The sequence below is a fragment of the Heliangelus exortis genome, chromosome 8, assembly GCF_036169615.1.
Source record: "Heliangelus exortis chromosome 8, bHelExo1.hap1, whole genome shotgun sequence".
NCBI classification, from domain to species: Eukaryota; Metazoa; Chordata; class Aves; order Apodiformes; family Trochilidae; genus Heliangelus; species Heliangelus exortis.
Window position 1 is genome coordinate 21620724 of NC_092429.1, and position 16945 is coordinate 21637668.

A 16945-nucleotide genomic window follows, 5' to 3' on the forward strand; every position below is an offset into this window, starting at 1 on the left:
CTCAGTGCCATGGTCTGGGAACCACAGTGGTAGTGGATTAAGGGTTGGACTTGATGACCTCGGTGGTCCCTTTCCAACCCCAGTGATTCTATGATTATTGAAAACAACTAACTCAATCCATAGCGTGAGTGCTCTTCCCATGCCTTTACAAGTGCTGTAAGTAGGAAGTAGGTTGAGGCATACACTGGGCATTTGCCTGACGCACCTTATGCCTTCCTCATGCAGTAATAACACGTTTTCTTCGTGTGTGTAAATACTTGTGTGTTTGCAGCACCTGGCATTTCGGGCTGTGACTACAGCAGAACAGTGTGGGGGGAGCAGACCTAAGGAGGGCATCACCCGCCTGTCCCAGACCCAAACCCACAATTAATTCATCGGCCTTCCCCTGCCAGGCCGCGTACGCAGGCCCGGCCGCCACGGGCCTGGCCTCCTCCCGGGAGATCTGGAGCATGGCCCGTCCTTCCCCGCGGCTCTCCCGCGCAGCCGCCGGTAAGGCCTGAGGCACCGTGCCGCTGCTTCCCGTGCGGCCGGGACCCCCCGCCCGCGTCACGCATCTCTTGGGCTCGGCTCGCCCCGTCCCCGCTTCGCCGCTTTCCCTGCGCCTCTCTCGGCGCCTCTCTGCTTCCGCCGGCACCCTGCTTCCGCCCGGCCCTGAGGCCGCCGCCATTTTGTGCTGAGAGGAGGCGGCGGGGCTGACGGCGGCGGTGCGGGAGGAGACTTTCCTCCGCCGGGCAGGAGGAGGAGGAGGACGAGGTGGGGGCCGGGGTCGGGCTCCGTCTCGCAATAGTGGGGCAGGGGTGCGAGCAGGGCGGCGGGGCGGGATGAAGGGTAGAAAGGGCTCCGCGCCGGTTGTGGTCACTCGTGAGGTGTGCAGCCGCTGCTGGAGAGGAGGGCGGGGGCAGAGGGTGCGGCGCTGCCCAGCGGGACGGCACCAGCCCCTTAGCGATACGGTCTCGTCAGCCCGGCACTTTTCGTGAGCAGGGTTTGCTGCCTTCACCCTAGAGGCTCGTGGGTGGGAAGTTCTCAGTAGGCACGAAGAATGAGCGGTGAGATTTGGTTTCTGAGACAGCAGCGAGGGGGAGCAGCGTCCCGGGCCCCGCGCTCCGGCAGCGGAGCCCATCTGAGTGTTGGGGTTCCGGCTCATGCTTCCCCGCTCTGCGTTGCTCCGCAGAAGACAAGCTGTACATTGTGTATTTTTAGAAAGCTGAAACGAAACGAAGTTGATAAGAGACTGGTATGCGGAGTACGATTAAGTGAGAATTACGATATTGTGTGTACTAACTGTACCATAACAAACGATTGCTAAGAACATCTAACACTTTCAGAATCAACTGCTGAAAGCTTGATAATATAAATATTTATGATAGATACTTATAAACACTTAATTCGGCTTTCTTGTAATACAGTACAGATTTGGCAAAGTCACTGTGTAAGTCTTAGCTCTTTCTTTAACAGCCTGAACAGAATTGGCCTCTAAACGGATATCAGAGTTTACAGCCTTCTTAAATTTGGGTGGACTTTGAAAAGGACATCAAAAGGAGTGGTCTTGGATGGGTCCCGTAATAAATGTCACATCCTTTTCAGAACTGGTGATTTTGGTTGGTTGTGTTTTTTTTCTATCGTAGAGGAATGTATGTTTTGCTTCTATAGAATCTTAAAAACAACCGAACTGTTAAATATTGTTAAACATTGCAAAATGGTAATTTCCAGACATAGTGAAAGTCAAAGTTTTTATTCAACTGCAAATGTCTAATACTGAAAGCTAACACTAGGTGGATCTGTGTATTGTTCTGTTGCAGTATTGCTTTACATTGCATTGACATTGTGAAGACCAAGATAATTTTTAAACAAGGTGGTACCTAGATCTTTTCAGAGATTGAGAGGTGGTTTCTATATTTGCGAATGTATTTCCTGCGGTAACAGTATAATGTACTTTTCTCAATGGAAGTAGTTTCTAACAACTGCATTTATTTTCTTTCTAGTGTACTGAAGTATGTTTTTACCAAGAGCTGTTAAAGTCAAGAGAACTGCCGATGAGGACAAAAGTTGTAACTCTAAGAAACATAAATTGTCTTCTGGAGGATCTTGGCTAGAGGAGACCACCGAGTGTAAAGACTCAGTGGAGTCAGTTGCAACAGGAACTTCTGCCTCAAGATGCAATTTCAATGAAGTTGTACAAGAACACACAGGACCTGTAGCTGGAGATCTTGGTGTTGCTAACACAACTTTGGGAAAGGACAACCAAAATACTGATGAAGATAATTCTTCAGAAGAACCCATAAAATCCTTCAGCAAATCCCAGCGCTGGGCAGAACCTGGAGAACCTGTATGTGTTGTTTGTGGTCGATACGGAGAGTATATCTGCGATAAAACAGATGAAGATGTTTGTAGCTTGGAATGTAAAGCCAAACACCTTCTACAAGCTCAAGAAAAGGGAAAAAAGCTACAATCTGATCAACTCATGAAATCAGAATCTCAGGCAGAAACTCACTTGCGTAATACACCGTATTTCTACAGAGATCATTCCTTTATTTTGGGTTTGCGAGATGAGCAGATTGAGAACCTTAAAATCCAGCTAGGTATTGCTGTCCAGGGCCAGGAAGTTCCAAGACCTGTTATAGAGTTTGAACACTGCAGCTTTCCTGAAACTTTAAACCATAATTTAAAGAATTCTGGCTATGAAGTCCCAACTCCCATCCAAATGCAAATGATCCCTGTTGGACTGCTAGGGAGGGATATCATGGCTAGTGCAGACACGGGCTCAGGAAAAACAGCAGCCTTCCTACTCCCTGTTATTATGAAGGTTTTGAATGAGGTAATGACACTTCCTGTTTAGAGAAAGTGGTTTGTAGCTTTTTCTCTTGGATTCTCAATGTAACTGAAAATATAATTACAGTGGGTTTTTAAATTGGCATTCAATGATTTATTTTACTTTTTATTGATGGAGTGTTGGTTCTTGGAGGGGAGGGAGGTGCTGATTATTTTTAATGTCTTTAAAAGTTTTTTCACTTTGTTCAGGAGGTAAAGCAGCTCTATTAATATTATCTACTATACAGTTTCTCCTTACTAAGGAAGGTAACTAAATTCTGTGCTAAACTTCATAAATTACTTGAAGGAGAAAGTGAAAATAATTCCTGGCTCTGCAAGAATTTGTCGCTGTATCATGATACTTCAGATTTTTTGGCATTTGCATAGTTTCACAGTGTATTTTCTGTTGGAATATGTTCAGATGACCATCATATAAATACAGAAACTTGATGTAATACAATTTCTGAAATCCTGTAGTGATACTGTCTCCCCCTTGAGACTGTGGGCAAAAGAATTAAGAAATTCTGTTTTGTGAGAACATGGATGTATGATCAGTAGTGGCAAATAGTACACTGTACCTTGTGTGCAGTTCAACATTGCTTTTTGCTTCAGTGGTTTTATAAAAAAAAAAGTTGCATAAGAATATATTAGAAAATAAATTAGAAAACTTTGGGTCTGATTCTAGTTGATCTTTTGACTGGTTAGATGCCTTTATATACACACTAGTGTGTATATATATATATATATCCACACTAATATGTGTATGTGTATAATTTTTTCAAAAAGAATAATTTAATGATTCTTTAACTTGTTTAATCTTTAAAGTACTAAAGCATTAGTTTTAAGAATGTAAGCATTAGATAGGAGCATTTAACAACTGTCACAAACAACAGGAGTATTACGCTCCAGTACTTCCTCTTTCTGATAATAATGAAAGTCTGTAAGACAGTAAATGTACTTACAGTAGCATGCACAAAATTGGAGCTTCAAAGAATAATACTTAATTTCTCTACAATCTTTCTCATTCTTTGTCTTCAGGGTTCTTTATAAGTTAATGTATATGTCAAGAAAGAATTTATTTTTTGTTTGTTTGTTTGTTTAAAGTAGTTTTCATTTTTAATGTACAAAAGATGAGATGTTAAGAGCAGAAGTGTAATCTGGCAATGAGGTGTTTGACTGTTCCTGGCTTCACCAAATCCATGTAAAAACCTTTTTTCTGTGTGGTAGTGTTAAGTTAAACACTGTTGTCCAGTTGAGAACAACTCAGAAAGCCCTTCTTTACACAAATATTGAACTATGTAGTTCCTTTGATGATGCAGTGTGAAAGGAACAACCTCCTACTGTTGGTCACTTGCAGATTCTCCAGATGGAGACCAGAAAGAAACATGCACCATCCAGAAGACTGTTACCTGAATTTGTGATTGCAGTATCACTATAGGAGAGAGCTTTGTTTCTTTGCTGAAGAGGTGATTGCTGCTACTGCAATAATGCATCTTGGAGCTGGACCACCATTCTGCCTCACACCACCCCCTCCCCCATTTTACCATATGTTTGTTTTTCTTTGTTAGTATTTGTTAGCTACAGTTAGGAACCTGTATTAATCTTGAGAGGAGTTACTACCCTGTAATTTTGTTTTCTGGGTTGCAGAAGTGTCAATGAGGTGATAATTTGGCTGAATGTCGTTATATAAGAAACCAAAAGAAAAAAAAAAGACTGTACTACTTAAATGATTCATCTCTGCTGGCTGACAGTGGGTCAGAGGAGCTATTAATTTGGCTTTTAAATTTTGGAGGCATGTTTTTGCTGTACAAAGTTCCTGTCACTGCTTACTTTCTTCAAATACCTAAAGTTTTTACTTCCTGGTGTGCAAGATAGTAAAGGGAAGTAGTCTATTCTTATAGTATGAAAAATTCTAAACCCCCTTTTTTATGTATCTCCAGAGTCAACTGGCATTCTGTGTTTTGTGTTCATACGGATTTTATTCTAATTTTTTGTTACAGATTCAGTGCAATAACTGAAATAGAAAAAAGTTTCTGCAAATGACTACTAGTTTTCTGGGCCTTTTTCTCTTGTCAGGAAGTTATTCTAACAATGTATTTACACGTACATTAATCTGTTTTCAAAAGCAGGAGTAACTGAGGTATAGACTTCCTTGATCTCAATTGTTAAAGGTAGGATCCCTTTCTACCTTCTGTCTTTAGATAGAAAAGGTACTAACAGTCTAATGGTATGCACAGTAGCTGCACTGTATACTTTGTATTTTAGTACTGGGAGATTTAATCTTGAAAACTTTTTATCTAAATAATAAAACAATTGCAAATTCCAACAGATTTCTCACCCTCTTTCTAGACAGAGACTCCATCTGCCCTTATTTTGGCACCAACAAGGGAACTGGCAATTCAGATAGAGAGACAAGCTAAAGAACTGATGGCTGGCTTACCAAACATGAGAACAGTTCTCTTGGTGGGGGGTTTACCACTGCCACCACAGCTTCACCGTCTCAAACAAAGTGTTAAGGTAAGGACTGTGCCATGGAGAGTAATTTTTTTATGATGTTCACAGAAGAGAAGAATGTTACTGTTCACATACACAGACACACAAAGATGTGCTTTTTCCGAAGTCTAAACTGCTAAAATAATTGTTAGCTCTTGAAAATTTTACAGCAATGCATTTTATTTTATTGACATTTTTTACTTTTGATTAACCATATATTAGTTTTTTTGGTTTTGTAAAAGTTTTCCACACAACATTGCTGATTTCAGAGACTGAAACATGCCATTTTCATAGAATCATAGAAAGTCAGGTTGAAAGGGACCTCAAGCATCATCTGGTCCAACCCTTCTAATATTATTGTTTATATGCTATGTCCCAGAACCTCATCGAGCTGAGACTTAAACCTTTCCAAGGTGGGGAAATCCACCGCTTCTCCTGGGAGACCATTGCAGTGGCTGACCTCAAAGTGAAAAATTTTCCTCTTGTATTCCCATGGAATCTCCACAAGAGCAAATTGTGCCCATTACCCCTTTGCTTGTCCATGTTAACTTCTTGTAAATAGGGAGTCTCCATCTTTGTAGCTGCCCTTCAGGCAGGCTCCTCTAAGCCTTTTCTCAAGGCTGAATTTTGTTAGACAAGGAGTTGTAGTTGACAACAAAAATAGTTTGTTTTTGTCTATTGCTTGTATTTACACACTTTTAGGGTTCTAAAATGTTTTTTGGCTTCATAATTCATTAAGTTACCTGTAAAAGTTTTAAGACTTTCTAAACACATAAGTAATTAGTGCCCTTCTTAACTGTGTGTTATATTTTCTAGGACTGTCATCTTTTCTTCCATGAAATTTCTAACTCCTGCTTATTTTTGTTTTGGTTTGGTTTTTTTTTTTTTTTGTTTTTGTTTTTGTTTTTGTTTGGTTTTGTGTTTTTTGTTTGTTTGTTTGTTTTTGTCTTCTTTGTTAGGTTATAATAGCAACACCTGGAAGACTTCTTGAGATTATAAAACAAAGTTCTGTTCGGCTGCATGGCATAAAAATTGTAGTGGTGGATGAAGTAAGTTTTTGCTGAAAAGGTATTTTGTTGTTAGGGCTGTGTTGCTCATACAGAGACAATGTGGGTGACAAACTGATTGAACATTCAGTGTTCATTATAAACATGATGCACAGTTCTTAAAAGAAAAATTAATTCTTTTACACAATTTGAAATGTGTTTGAACAGTGCATATTCTGCTGGCTCTATTACACTTAAGTACCCAAGATGATACTGGTAGACCAGTTTGAACCATTTGTTTTTATTTTTTTCACTTAGCTTTTCTTCTGACTGAAAATACCCCTGTATTTGGATTATTATGTGCCAGCCATGCACATTATGATTCTTGTGTCAATTCAAATTTAGGATTCTGCTCTTTATAGAAAAATCTGCTAAAGATTAAATATTTTTTACTTAGGTGGACACCATGTTGAAAATGGGTTTTCAGCAGCAAGTGTTGGATATTCTGGAAGACATCTCTCATGATCATCAAACCATATTGGTGTCAGCCACAATTCCAGTGGGCATTGAACACTTAGCAAATCAGCTTCTGCACAATTTTGTAAGAATAACGATTGGAGAAAAGAACCTGCCCTGTTCCAATGTCCGCCAGATTATCTTGTGGGTAGAGGAACCATCAAAAAAGAAAAAACTGTTTGAAATACTAAATGTAAGTGTAATATTTTTTTCATAAACTTATCAAAATTTATAAACTTAAAAATCATTCATGTCTTTACACATCTGTGTCAGGTTAACATCTTTAGTTCCAGTCTGTACATAGTGAAGAGGTGGAGTGAGGTTAAGCATATAACTGCACTAGTTCAGTACTTCTGCAACCTAGGATCTTTCATGGCAGTTTCAGGGATTATGCCACTCCTGTTGCTCACACCTCCTGTGCAGCAGCAGACTACATTCCTGTGCTTGGGATCCAAGTTAAAAATTACAGTTTTGATTTTTTTTTTTTTTTTTAATTTGTGTGTGTGTGATTTACAGTGTGGCATTCCAAAGGTCTGTGCTGGTTATCTGAATGGTAGAGGAGTAGGGCTCTTAAGAAAGTCCTGTGCCATTTTAAGAATTATCATAGCTGCTTTATAGCCTAGGAGTGGTTTGTCATTTTAAAAGTAGTTAAAGAAACCAGTGAGAAAGCTAATTTAGTTCTTACTTGAATTTTCTTTATTTGAGTACTACTATGGGTACTTTTTGGGGGGGTATTTTTGAGACTTGGCTGAGGTTATCCAGGAAGTAAATAAGAATTTTAACTGACTGTCAGAACTTGAAATTGAGAGTTATTAAGAAACATAAAGGAAATAATCGGGCTTTTAAAAATGCACATAGTGATATGATCTTGAGTTCTGAGTCTACAAATCATTACACGTTTATGATGTATGGATTGGTGTAGTTTCATGTTGGTATCTTGTTATTTTGAGTCAAGGAACATTTATTCACCTGAAATAAAATGTTAATGTTAAAGATAGTAAGCAGAAAAAAATTATTCCAGGTAGCTGCTGAAGACCAGCAAACTGCTGTAATACCTCCTTACATTAACTGTTTAATTTTACAGGATAAGAAGCTCTTCAAGCCTCCAGTGTTGGTATTTGTGGATTGTAAACTAGGAGCAGATCTATTGAGTGATGCTGTTCATAAGATTACAGGATTGCAATGTACAGCTATGCATTCTGAAAAGTCTCAGGTGGAAAGAACAGACATATTACAGGTTTGTGCCTCCTAAAGTTATGAGGGTTTTGATAGATTTTAAATGGTCAGGTTTTTTTTAGAAGATGGCCTAATTTGAATGAGCTAGGTCATAATTTATGGCTTTTCTGCAATAAAGCCTGGACCAAACAAAGCTGTAGATAATAATGCCATTTTAAATGGCATTAATTTCCTAGGTTATTTGCTTTGAAATGGGGATTTAAATATGCATTTAACTTTAAATCATGACTACTTTTTTATTAAGTTTCTGGTTTTGATCTCTCTTTAATTCTATGAATTATATTCCTATGTAAATTAAGAATACAGGGGAGCCATTCTTGCTTCTGCAATAGAATAATCCCACTGGGTGTCTTCTTATATTGTAAAACTAACCTTAACATATGCTTTAGAATCATAGAATGGCTTGAGTTGGAAGGGAGGGGACATCCACAACTTCCCTGAGCAACCTGTGCCAGTGTCTCACCACCCTCACAGGAAAGAATTTTTTCCTAATGTCTAATCTAAGTCTCTCTTCAAGGAGGGAGGTGCAAAACATGAAGTGGGAAAAAAAAATATTAATTTTTGTTTATTCTTTCCTTGCCAGGGATTACTTCAAGAGAAGTATGAAGTTATAGTAAGTACTGGAATCCTTGGACGAGGGCTTGACCTTATCAATGTCAAACTGGTAGTTAATTTTGATATGCCTTCAAGTATGGATGAATATGTACATCAGGTAAATAAATAAACTGATAAAGCACTTGTTGAAAAGAATACTGAAGTATAATACCACCTATGGAAATCTAAATTTAAATTTAAACAAAGATTATTTTCATGTATACAATATTGTTTTTGTAGGAAAGGAAAGTGCTAAATATCTCTTCCTTAATAGCTTACATAAATTACTAAAATTTAGAGCACTGTTCTTGTATTTCCAATGTAAATTACTAAAACTGAAAACAGGGTTCTTACATCAATCATATTCGCTGTGTTACTCCTCTTGTTTTGTATTCTCTTATATCATTTTGTGTCTATGGAAAGCAAAGTTTACCATCTTTTTTACTGTTAGTGTGAGGAAAGGCCAAATATGCCTCTCTCTGCTGCAGCTCATCTGAAGTATGGAATACACATATAATACGATCAGGAAACCAGTTGTGAACTTTCTCTTTATTCTGTCTTTCCACTCCAGTTTCTCATCTGTACACACACCCCAACCCAAGTTTTGCTAGCCCCTTAAGAGAACTAATAAATTCCTTTTTTTGGTGCTTACGAATCCACAGTAATGTACTGTTACATCCAGTTTTGAGGCTGTCACAAGAAAAGAGAAGAAACTGTGGAGAGTCCTGACAAAGTCATGGGACTGGTACACGAGAGGCAGAGGAAACTGGGCATGTTTGGGCTGCAGTAGAAATCTATTTGCTGTCCTTGGTAGTGGGCAGTTGTAGAGGAGACAGAGAGTGTCTTGGGGATGCAGTGAAAGGATGAGAGGCAACAGTGGAAACTTCCTGCAAGGGAAATTTTGGACTGATAACATGGAGAAGTGTTTTTCACAGTGAGAGAAGTTAGGCAGTGGAACAGCTGCTCAGAGAGGTTGTGGGACCTTCAGCTTAGAGGCACTCAAAACCCCTCTGGAGAAGGCCCTCAGAGAACTAATCCAGCTTTGAAGTCAGCCCTGTTCTGAATTGGTGGGAAAGACCTTTAGAAGTCAGCCAGTCTCACGAACTCTTGAAGTGTTCTGTGTTACTAACTGCAGTGCACTTGTTTTTTAATTCTCTCTCTACTCAAGTTTCAAGCCAGTAATATAAAATAAAATAGTCTTTGCTAGCTTCAAAGCTATATCAATATTAAAATACTATCTCTTCCTAAGTATAGAGTCTTTGTAGGGTCTTAAGTAATTTATTCAAGCACTTTGGATAATAATGATAAATAATTTTAAGTTACTAGAACATTGAAAGTAAAGGGCATTTTTGTGGTCATGCATGCTGTACTTACTGTGCTTAATCCAAGGCACATGTATGTGGCACTTTCAAAAACATAGTTTTTTGGACCAGATTTAAGTCTGAGTTCATAGTTTATAGATCTCAGTATCAATATTAAGACTTCTGGTATGTCCCAAGCAAGTTGTTATTTTAGATGCATTTAAGCTTAAAGCTTCAGATCTGCATAGCTGGACCTCAGGAAGTTTATTGAAACTTTGTCCTTAGAGGATCAGATTAATTGCTGTTTTATAACAGAAAATAAATGTCAAGGATATATGAATACAGTATATTCCATTTAATATTGATAAAAAATGAGGTAATAAAATGAGGTTTTGCTTTTTCAGGTTGGAAGAGCAGGGAGGTTGGGTCACAGTGGAACTGCAATTACTTTTATCAATAACAACAGCAAGAAGCTCTTTTGGGATGTTGTGAAGAGAGTAAAACCAACAGGCACTATCCTTCCACCACAGCTGCTTAATTCCCCATATCTTCATGACCAAAAGAGAAGGGAACAACAGAGACTTAAACACTCAGAAAATAGCCTTGTAACAGGAGATAATATTATGGACATTATTAGAAAACATGACAAAAATAATTCTCAGAGATAATAAAGATATATTTATGGTAGTGTAATTATAATGAATATGTGATTAAAATAAACATGGAATTATGATGCCTTGTATCTTGCCTTTTTAAAAGAAGTTTATATATTCAGTTTTTTAAGGAGTCTCATTTCATTTTCTTTTTGAAGTACAGGGTATTGTGTGTTTGAATTGCAGTAAAAAAAAGTGCCTTGTAAAAACTACTCTATGGAAAACCCTATTTCAAAACCAGTAGTCTGGTCTTGCTTGCAACATAAATGGATAAGATGCTTTTTTTCTGTTTTAATATTTATGAATAATCATTTCAGACTTATTATGAAACACACTTTTCTGGTAATTTTTATGTCATTTAATGGAGGTAAGATCTTTGTAAAGAATACTTCCCCACCCCCAAAAATTGGCAACAGATTGGCAATTCTTCCTGTTAGTTTACATAAAAACTTCCATGGGAAACATTTTTCTGAGTCCTCAGTATGCTCTCTGGGGTTTTCTTGTGAACACATGTGCAAGTTTTGTTTGTAAATGTACTGAAAGTTTAATTTCTCCTTTATTGCCTGTGAACCAGCTAAAAGTCCCCTTTGCAGTAGCAGAAATACTGTTATTAGTATAACTTAATTATACAGAAATAGATAATACATAAGTTAAATAAGAAATTTGCTTTTATTTCATGAAACATTGTAGTTGATCATAACTGATCATACTTACTTTACTACTCATTTAAGTGTAACCATTGCCATTCTCTGACATCAGATGGCAATTCAATTTTTTCTGGAAATGAGACCAAAACCATATTGATAGTGTTGAATGACTTACTGTCCAAAGTCTGAGGTCACAATCAAAAGTTGCTTTTTTTTAGACTGAGGCTAGAGAAATTAGTTTTAGGTAGTTAGATGCTAGCCCTGTGCATTGAATGCTTACTCTTTGGCTAAAAGACAGCAATATGTTAGACTGTCTTTGGTAGCAAACAAATTTTTAAAAGCTGATTCAATTTTTTCTTACAACTAGAAACAAAAAGTTTGTTTCCTAGAAGACAAATGGCATAACTGGCACTCATGCTTGGGATTAAAAGTAACAGATTTATATAGTTTTTGATTACAAACTCCTACGATCAGTTCTGTAATCTGAAACATGGTGTTTATAATTTCTACTTTTTTATGCAATGTTGCTAATTGCTTGACAGGCAGGGAGAAAAACACACCCTTTATCCTCCCATGTTTTGTCTTTTGTCTCCCTCTACTGGAATTTCTTTCTAAGCGTCTTCGAATTAACTACGTTGTACACGGTATTTACAAATACCAATTTTTTTAAAAAATGCATAAACCCTTCAGCAAGAGACCGGTTTTTATTTCTTGCAGAGATTTCACGAAGCGGCACTTGATATTTTGATCCTGCACCCCTCAAACGTTTCAACAATCCCGTTTTTTGCTGCTGGGTCGGTTGCTGCACGCTGCGTTCCGAGCGCAGCCCGGTGCCGGCGTTCCGTACGCGGCTCTTCACCGGGGCACCGGCGGGGAGAGCGCGGCTGTGCCGAGCCTCCTGCTCTCAGCCGATTGTGGGCCGCCGGTTCCGGAGGGGAGGAAAGGCTTCCGGACAGAGAAGCGGCGGGGATCGCCGGGCAGGCAGCAGCAGAGCCGCTGTCGCCCCCATGCCCGTGGGGCCCCGGTCTGAGGCGCTGCTCAGGCGGGGCGGTGTGGCGCGGGCCCACCCCCTCTGACGCAGTCGTGGCAGCAGCCAATCCCCGCGCTGCCCGCGCATTCAAACGGGGCAGGAAGAGGGCGCGAGACGCTTTTCGACCGGAGCGAGGGCGGCGGGTGAGGAGGGGCTGGCGTGAGGGACCGGACCGGCGTGAGGGACCGGACCGGCGTGAGGGACCGGACCGGGCTCCCTTCTGGGTCCTGGGAGGTATGGGCGTCGCTGGGCCTGCGGATGGCTGCGGCACGGGTGGGCTTTCATTTCGGGAGCTGCGGGGCAGCGGGCTGCGGCAGCCGGCGGCGTTGTCCGCCGGGCCCCCTTAGCCGCAGCCGGTCGGGTGGCCGCCGGTTTTCTCCTCGCCTCCGCCGTGCTGCCCCTGGCGGGCTCGGCGACCCGAGGGAGTTCTGAAAAACGGATGTGGGGCTGTGCGGAGTCTGTCAGGGGCTCTCCTGGAGCGGGTAGGCTCGCGGAAGGATAGGGAAGGTGTAAATTCTCCTTGCGTTTTCACCCAGCTTTGAACACTTGGGGTACGTCGGTAATTAGCAGTGGTAAAAAATGAGAAATGGGGAACAGCTGGACTTTGAACAAGTCTTAAGCGTTATTCCTTATTTTAGAACAAAGGGACTGTCAGTGTGGAGTTTGTTTTCTGCAAAAGAGCTTTGTGATTATTTGCAAGGCGCAGCTATGGTAACGGGAAGTAGAACTTCTCACACTAGTTACTTTAAAGCTGAGTGGAAAAGAGAGGTTTTTTCTTAAAAAATTCATAGTTCATCACCATTTTGGTCTGTTTGCTAACCGCTAGATGGAACCACAGATGTTTACAATTCTCGTGACACGAGCAGTTTGCTATTTCGGACTGATTTGAGCAGTAAGTACGCTCTCTGGTCTGAGTTGTGAAACGTTCGTCACAACAGAGCTATTAACACTTTGTGCAGTCAGGACGTGTGTCGATTTAATCACGTAAACTCTGAGATTACCCTAAAAGCTACTACTTAAAAATGCAGCATTGAAAAAAGCTTCCTTCTGGAGCAACGGTTAAAGGATTGCTTTACATCACTTGCTCTCATCTTGCTTTCTCTTATTTTCCCCCCTGACTATCTATTGCTTTTGTTAGTGATCTGTGTGATTTTTGAAGGATGTAAGGCAGATGACTGCTTGGTGAATCTTGCCAGCTGCAGTTCATTTGGTATTAAGTCCGTAGTGGGTAGTGATGTCAAACCTGTAACAATGTCCTAACTGCGATCCGTATACAGCAGTGAAAGTATGCTTCTCTGTACAAAGTGTATGTATACAGCTTTTTAATTAATTATTGGTAGAGAGGATACGAAATGCATTTTACAGTTTTTCTTTTGTCCCCTAGGCTTTTTTTTTTGCTAGTTGTGTATGCACTGTAGCGAACTAAAATAATATCCAAACATACTGTAATAATGATCTTTACTAAGCTTCCTGTGTTCACATTTTTCCAATTCAACATTAATAATGTTGTTGTTTTACTGGAGATTGTTAGTTGTGAAACACTAAGAGCATGAGGAGTTGTGAGTGAATGGAGGCATGAGCTTTAATTTCCGTTCTTTGGGGATCACGGTTGATCGTTTGGACGGGATGCCCATGATGATCTTTGCTAAATAGTCAGATCATTCTTATGAACTAGTGCTTCTTCAGGATTTTTATTTTACTTTCTGAAACAAATCCTAGAACTCAAGAAACAGAATCAATAGCCTGTTATTGGTGGGAGCAGTCATTTGACTATAGAACAGCACTGGGGTTTTTTTAGTGCTGGAAAGTAAATGGGATAGTAATTGTTACTAATATTTAGCTGTTTGGTGGCAAATATTTACTGCAGTAATGTGAAGAGTTCCACATGCACCAAAACAGAATTTACACTGGACATGAGCATCACAATTTTTTTTTTTTTTTTTTGCTTTATCTCCTCAGATTTCAAAAGAAGAAAAGCTAGAAATAATATTTTAATAAAGCTGTTGTACTTATTAAAATACCTAAGAGTAACTTGCTGAAAGACAACATGCCTGTTCCTTCAAGACAGCTCGTTGAGTCACACTATACTGCTACTTTGCAGAGGTCTTTTTCACAGAATATCAGCAGGAAAGCCTTGGCGCAGCAACTGACATCACAAGTGTTAGAAGAAGGAAAGGACAGCCTCCTCTCATGTTCTCAGAATAAGACTGAGGAAGTAAATAGGACCTACGTGATTTCAGACTGTAAAAAAGTGAGTGATGCATCAACTATGTGCAAACCTGAGGGCACTTTAACACTCCAGAGGAAAACTGGAACAAGCAAAACATCGGTGTCCAGTAGTGAACACTTGCATGCAAACACAACACAGAGCATGGAAAATACATCAACAGAGAAGAAACTTACTCTGCAGAGGCGTGTGAGGACAGGCTCTGTTGAGAAAAATAAAATCCATCAGAATACTGTTCCTGGAGTGGAAAATAATGTCTCTGCTGCACAAAGAAATTACAAGATTGCACTTCAACAAAATGTTATTGGTAATGATACCCATGATGTTAAACCAAGCTTTAAATTAGCTGGGGGTCACCCCAGTATGAAGTTGCAGTTTAACCTGAGGAGCAAGGATTCTGTTGGCTTTGTTGATGATCTGTGTGAAAATGATACCTGCATGTATTTAAAAGATAGGAGAAATGCTGCTGACACAAAATTTAAAAACAAAGTTCCTAAATCAGAACAATTAGTTACCTCAAAATATATTAATAGGATATCAGGAGAACAAAAGAATGAAAAAGGTGATATGAGCAAGCTAGCTGGAAAGCAAAAGTTGCAACACATGATTATAAAACCAAACAATTTGGAAAGAACAAGGACACCAACAAAAGGTTCAACAGAAGGGTTCAAGCTTACACCAAAGAACAGCACTTCGCAGGAGCAACCATCTCTCTCTGCTTCCTATAGACCAACACCTCGTCTTCACATCCTACCTGAAAAGGAAACTAGGGTCACCAACTCTCCTTCCATGAGTACAAGTTTGAAAACAAAAGAGAACACAGAAACTCTGCCTGAGTGGCATGGCACTGAGAATGATGTTTTCATAGTGGAAAACAGCAAAGTGACTGTGGCTGTCCGTGTACGGCCTTTCAATAACAGGTTTGTATCCTGGCTTTTTTCTGATGGTGGTAGTAGCACTTGTAGTGCATGTTGATCTCTATTTGTATTTTTTTAAATTTGTTTAATCATTGACCTGATAGGGTTACAATACATTGAAATTAGCTGATATTTCATGTAACATCAAGATAAATATTTTTTAACAGGTTGAATTCACTTTATAGGTGTTCGGGGACATTTCTTACATGTGCATTAACTGAAGTATTTTGAGCTTGAATACTTTTTAGGTTTATCAAATGTTTTTGGACAGTATTTCTGAACTTTTTATTTTCTAGAAGACAGTTGATTGAAATGACTAACTTAAAGAGTGTAATTTATGCTTTTTTATGTTTAAATATTTTTTCTTTTTCCGTTCAGAGAGAAAAATGAAGACTCGCTCCCTGTTGTCTCCATGAATGGTTCAGAGACATCTGTACAAAATCCAGCCACAAACCAAGTTTACAGCTTCAGTTATGACTTCTCTTTCTGGTCTTTTGACAAGAGTCATCCTAGTTTTGCAAGCCAAGCAATGGTTTATAAAAGTTTGGCAGTGCCTCTCCTAGAAAGAGCATTTGAGGGATACAACACTTGTCTTTTTGCATACGGGCAGACTGGTTCTGGAAAATCATACACGTAAGTTCCTAAAGCTAATTGTTAAAATTCTGTAGGAGCCAATTGTTATGTAATGTGAAGCAATGAAAAGACATTACATGGAACAGATGAAATGATTATTCAAGATTTTTTGCAAAGACTCTCCAGGTGCTGCTGTTCCCCACTGTTTGTTATTTTGTACATGAAGCAATGTATTCTGAAGCACATTGTGTTTTTGGAAAAGACCTTTAGGAGACTAAGTGTAACCTGAACTAATTATGGCCGTGACTGTTTCAGAACTTTAAATAAGTAAATAAAGAACCCTGGATGTTTGAGGCACTACTTATTTGAAATCTAATCTTTACCCAAAATAATTCCAGACAACTGATGTTCAGAGGGTTTATAACTGATTTTATATTCCTTGTGTATATTATTATCTGGAATGCCTAGCTCTCTTGTTTCCAAGAGAAATTATTAAATTGCACCAATATAACCACTTCTGTGAGCTTTATAATTCCCGTGAAGTACAGTAGACTTCTAAATACTGAGTATCAGAAATGTTTCTATGCAATTCATCAAAATTTTGTGTTTTTATTAAATCTATCAAATTCATAGATATGGAATTTACACAGGTAAATTTACACAGATTTTCTTTAAGTGGGAACTCCATTCTTACTTGTAAAGTTTACTTACCTTATCCTAAAAGAAAGATATGCTCAATATTGCCATTTTTATAACCTTTGTAAGTTTGTTGTATGTTTTTCCTCCATCTTCAGATGGACAACTACTTCCCTTAATCCATTTGTATTTTCAGCAAAGCTGAAATTAATATCAGTATGAACTGTCTTGTCAGGTCTACACAACAAAATTCTTCTGACAACTCTGTTGCTCAGCTGGATGAGTGTTTAAACTGTGGTCTGGACTGAATTAGTATAGTACACTGGTG

The 16945-nt window shown here is 39.2% G+C and overlaps 2 protein-coding genes across 6 annotated transcripts in view; both read left to right on the plus strand.

Moving 5' to 3' along the window:
- Positions 1-414: 414 nt before the first annotated feature.
- Positions 415-10676, plus strand: DDX59 (DEAD-box helicase 59). 4 transcript variants are annotated; one of them, XM_071751026.1, is made up of 8 exons: positions 415-753; positions 1983-2815; positions 5158-5325; positions 6261-6350; positions 6745-6996; positions 7888-8040; positions 8623-8751; positions 10339-10676. In XM_071751026.1, exons 2-8 carry the CDS (start codon positions 1994-1996, stop codon positions 10600-10602), a joined length of 1878 nt encoding a protein of 625 aa, XP_071607127.1. In that variant the 5' UTR covers positions 415-753; positions 1983-1993; the 3' UTR covers positions 10603-10676. The 4 variants fall into 4 exon arrangements, with proteins under 4 accessions (XP_071607127.1, XP_071607128.1, XP_071607126.1 ...); XM_071751027.1 differs by having other exon boundaries at positions 469-489; XM_071751025.1 differs by lacking the exon at positions 415-753 and adding an exon at positions 1137-1234.
- Positions 10677-12363: 1687 nt separating this feature from the next.
- Positions 12364-16945, plus strand: part of KIF14 (kinesin family member 14) — a 238734-nt gene continuing 234152 nt past the window's right edge. The window contains exons 1-3 of one of the 2 annotated variants that reach the window (XM_071751024.1): positions 12364-12407; positions 14224-15411; positions 15787-16041. In XM_071751024.1, coding sequence (XP_071607125.1) covers positions 14312-15411; positions 15787-16041 — 1355 coding nt within the window. In that variant the 5' untranslated portion in view covers positions 12364-12407; positions 14224-14311. Of the gene's footprint in view, positions 12408-12438; positions 12499-14223; positions 15412-15786; positions 16042-16945 lie in introns of those variants that run through there. The other variant, XM_071751023.1, reaches the window with a different exon arrangement.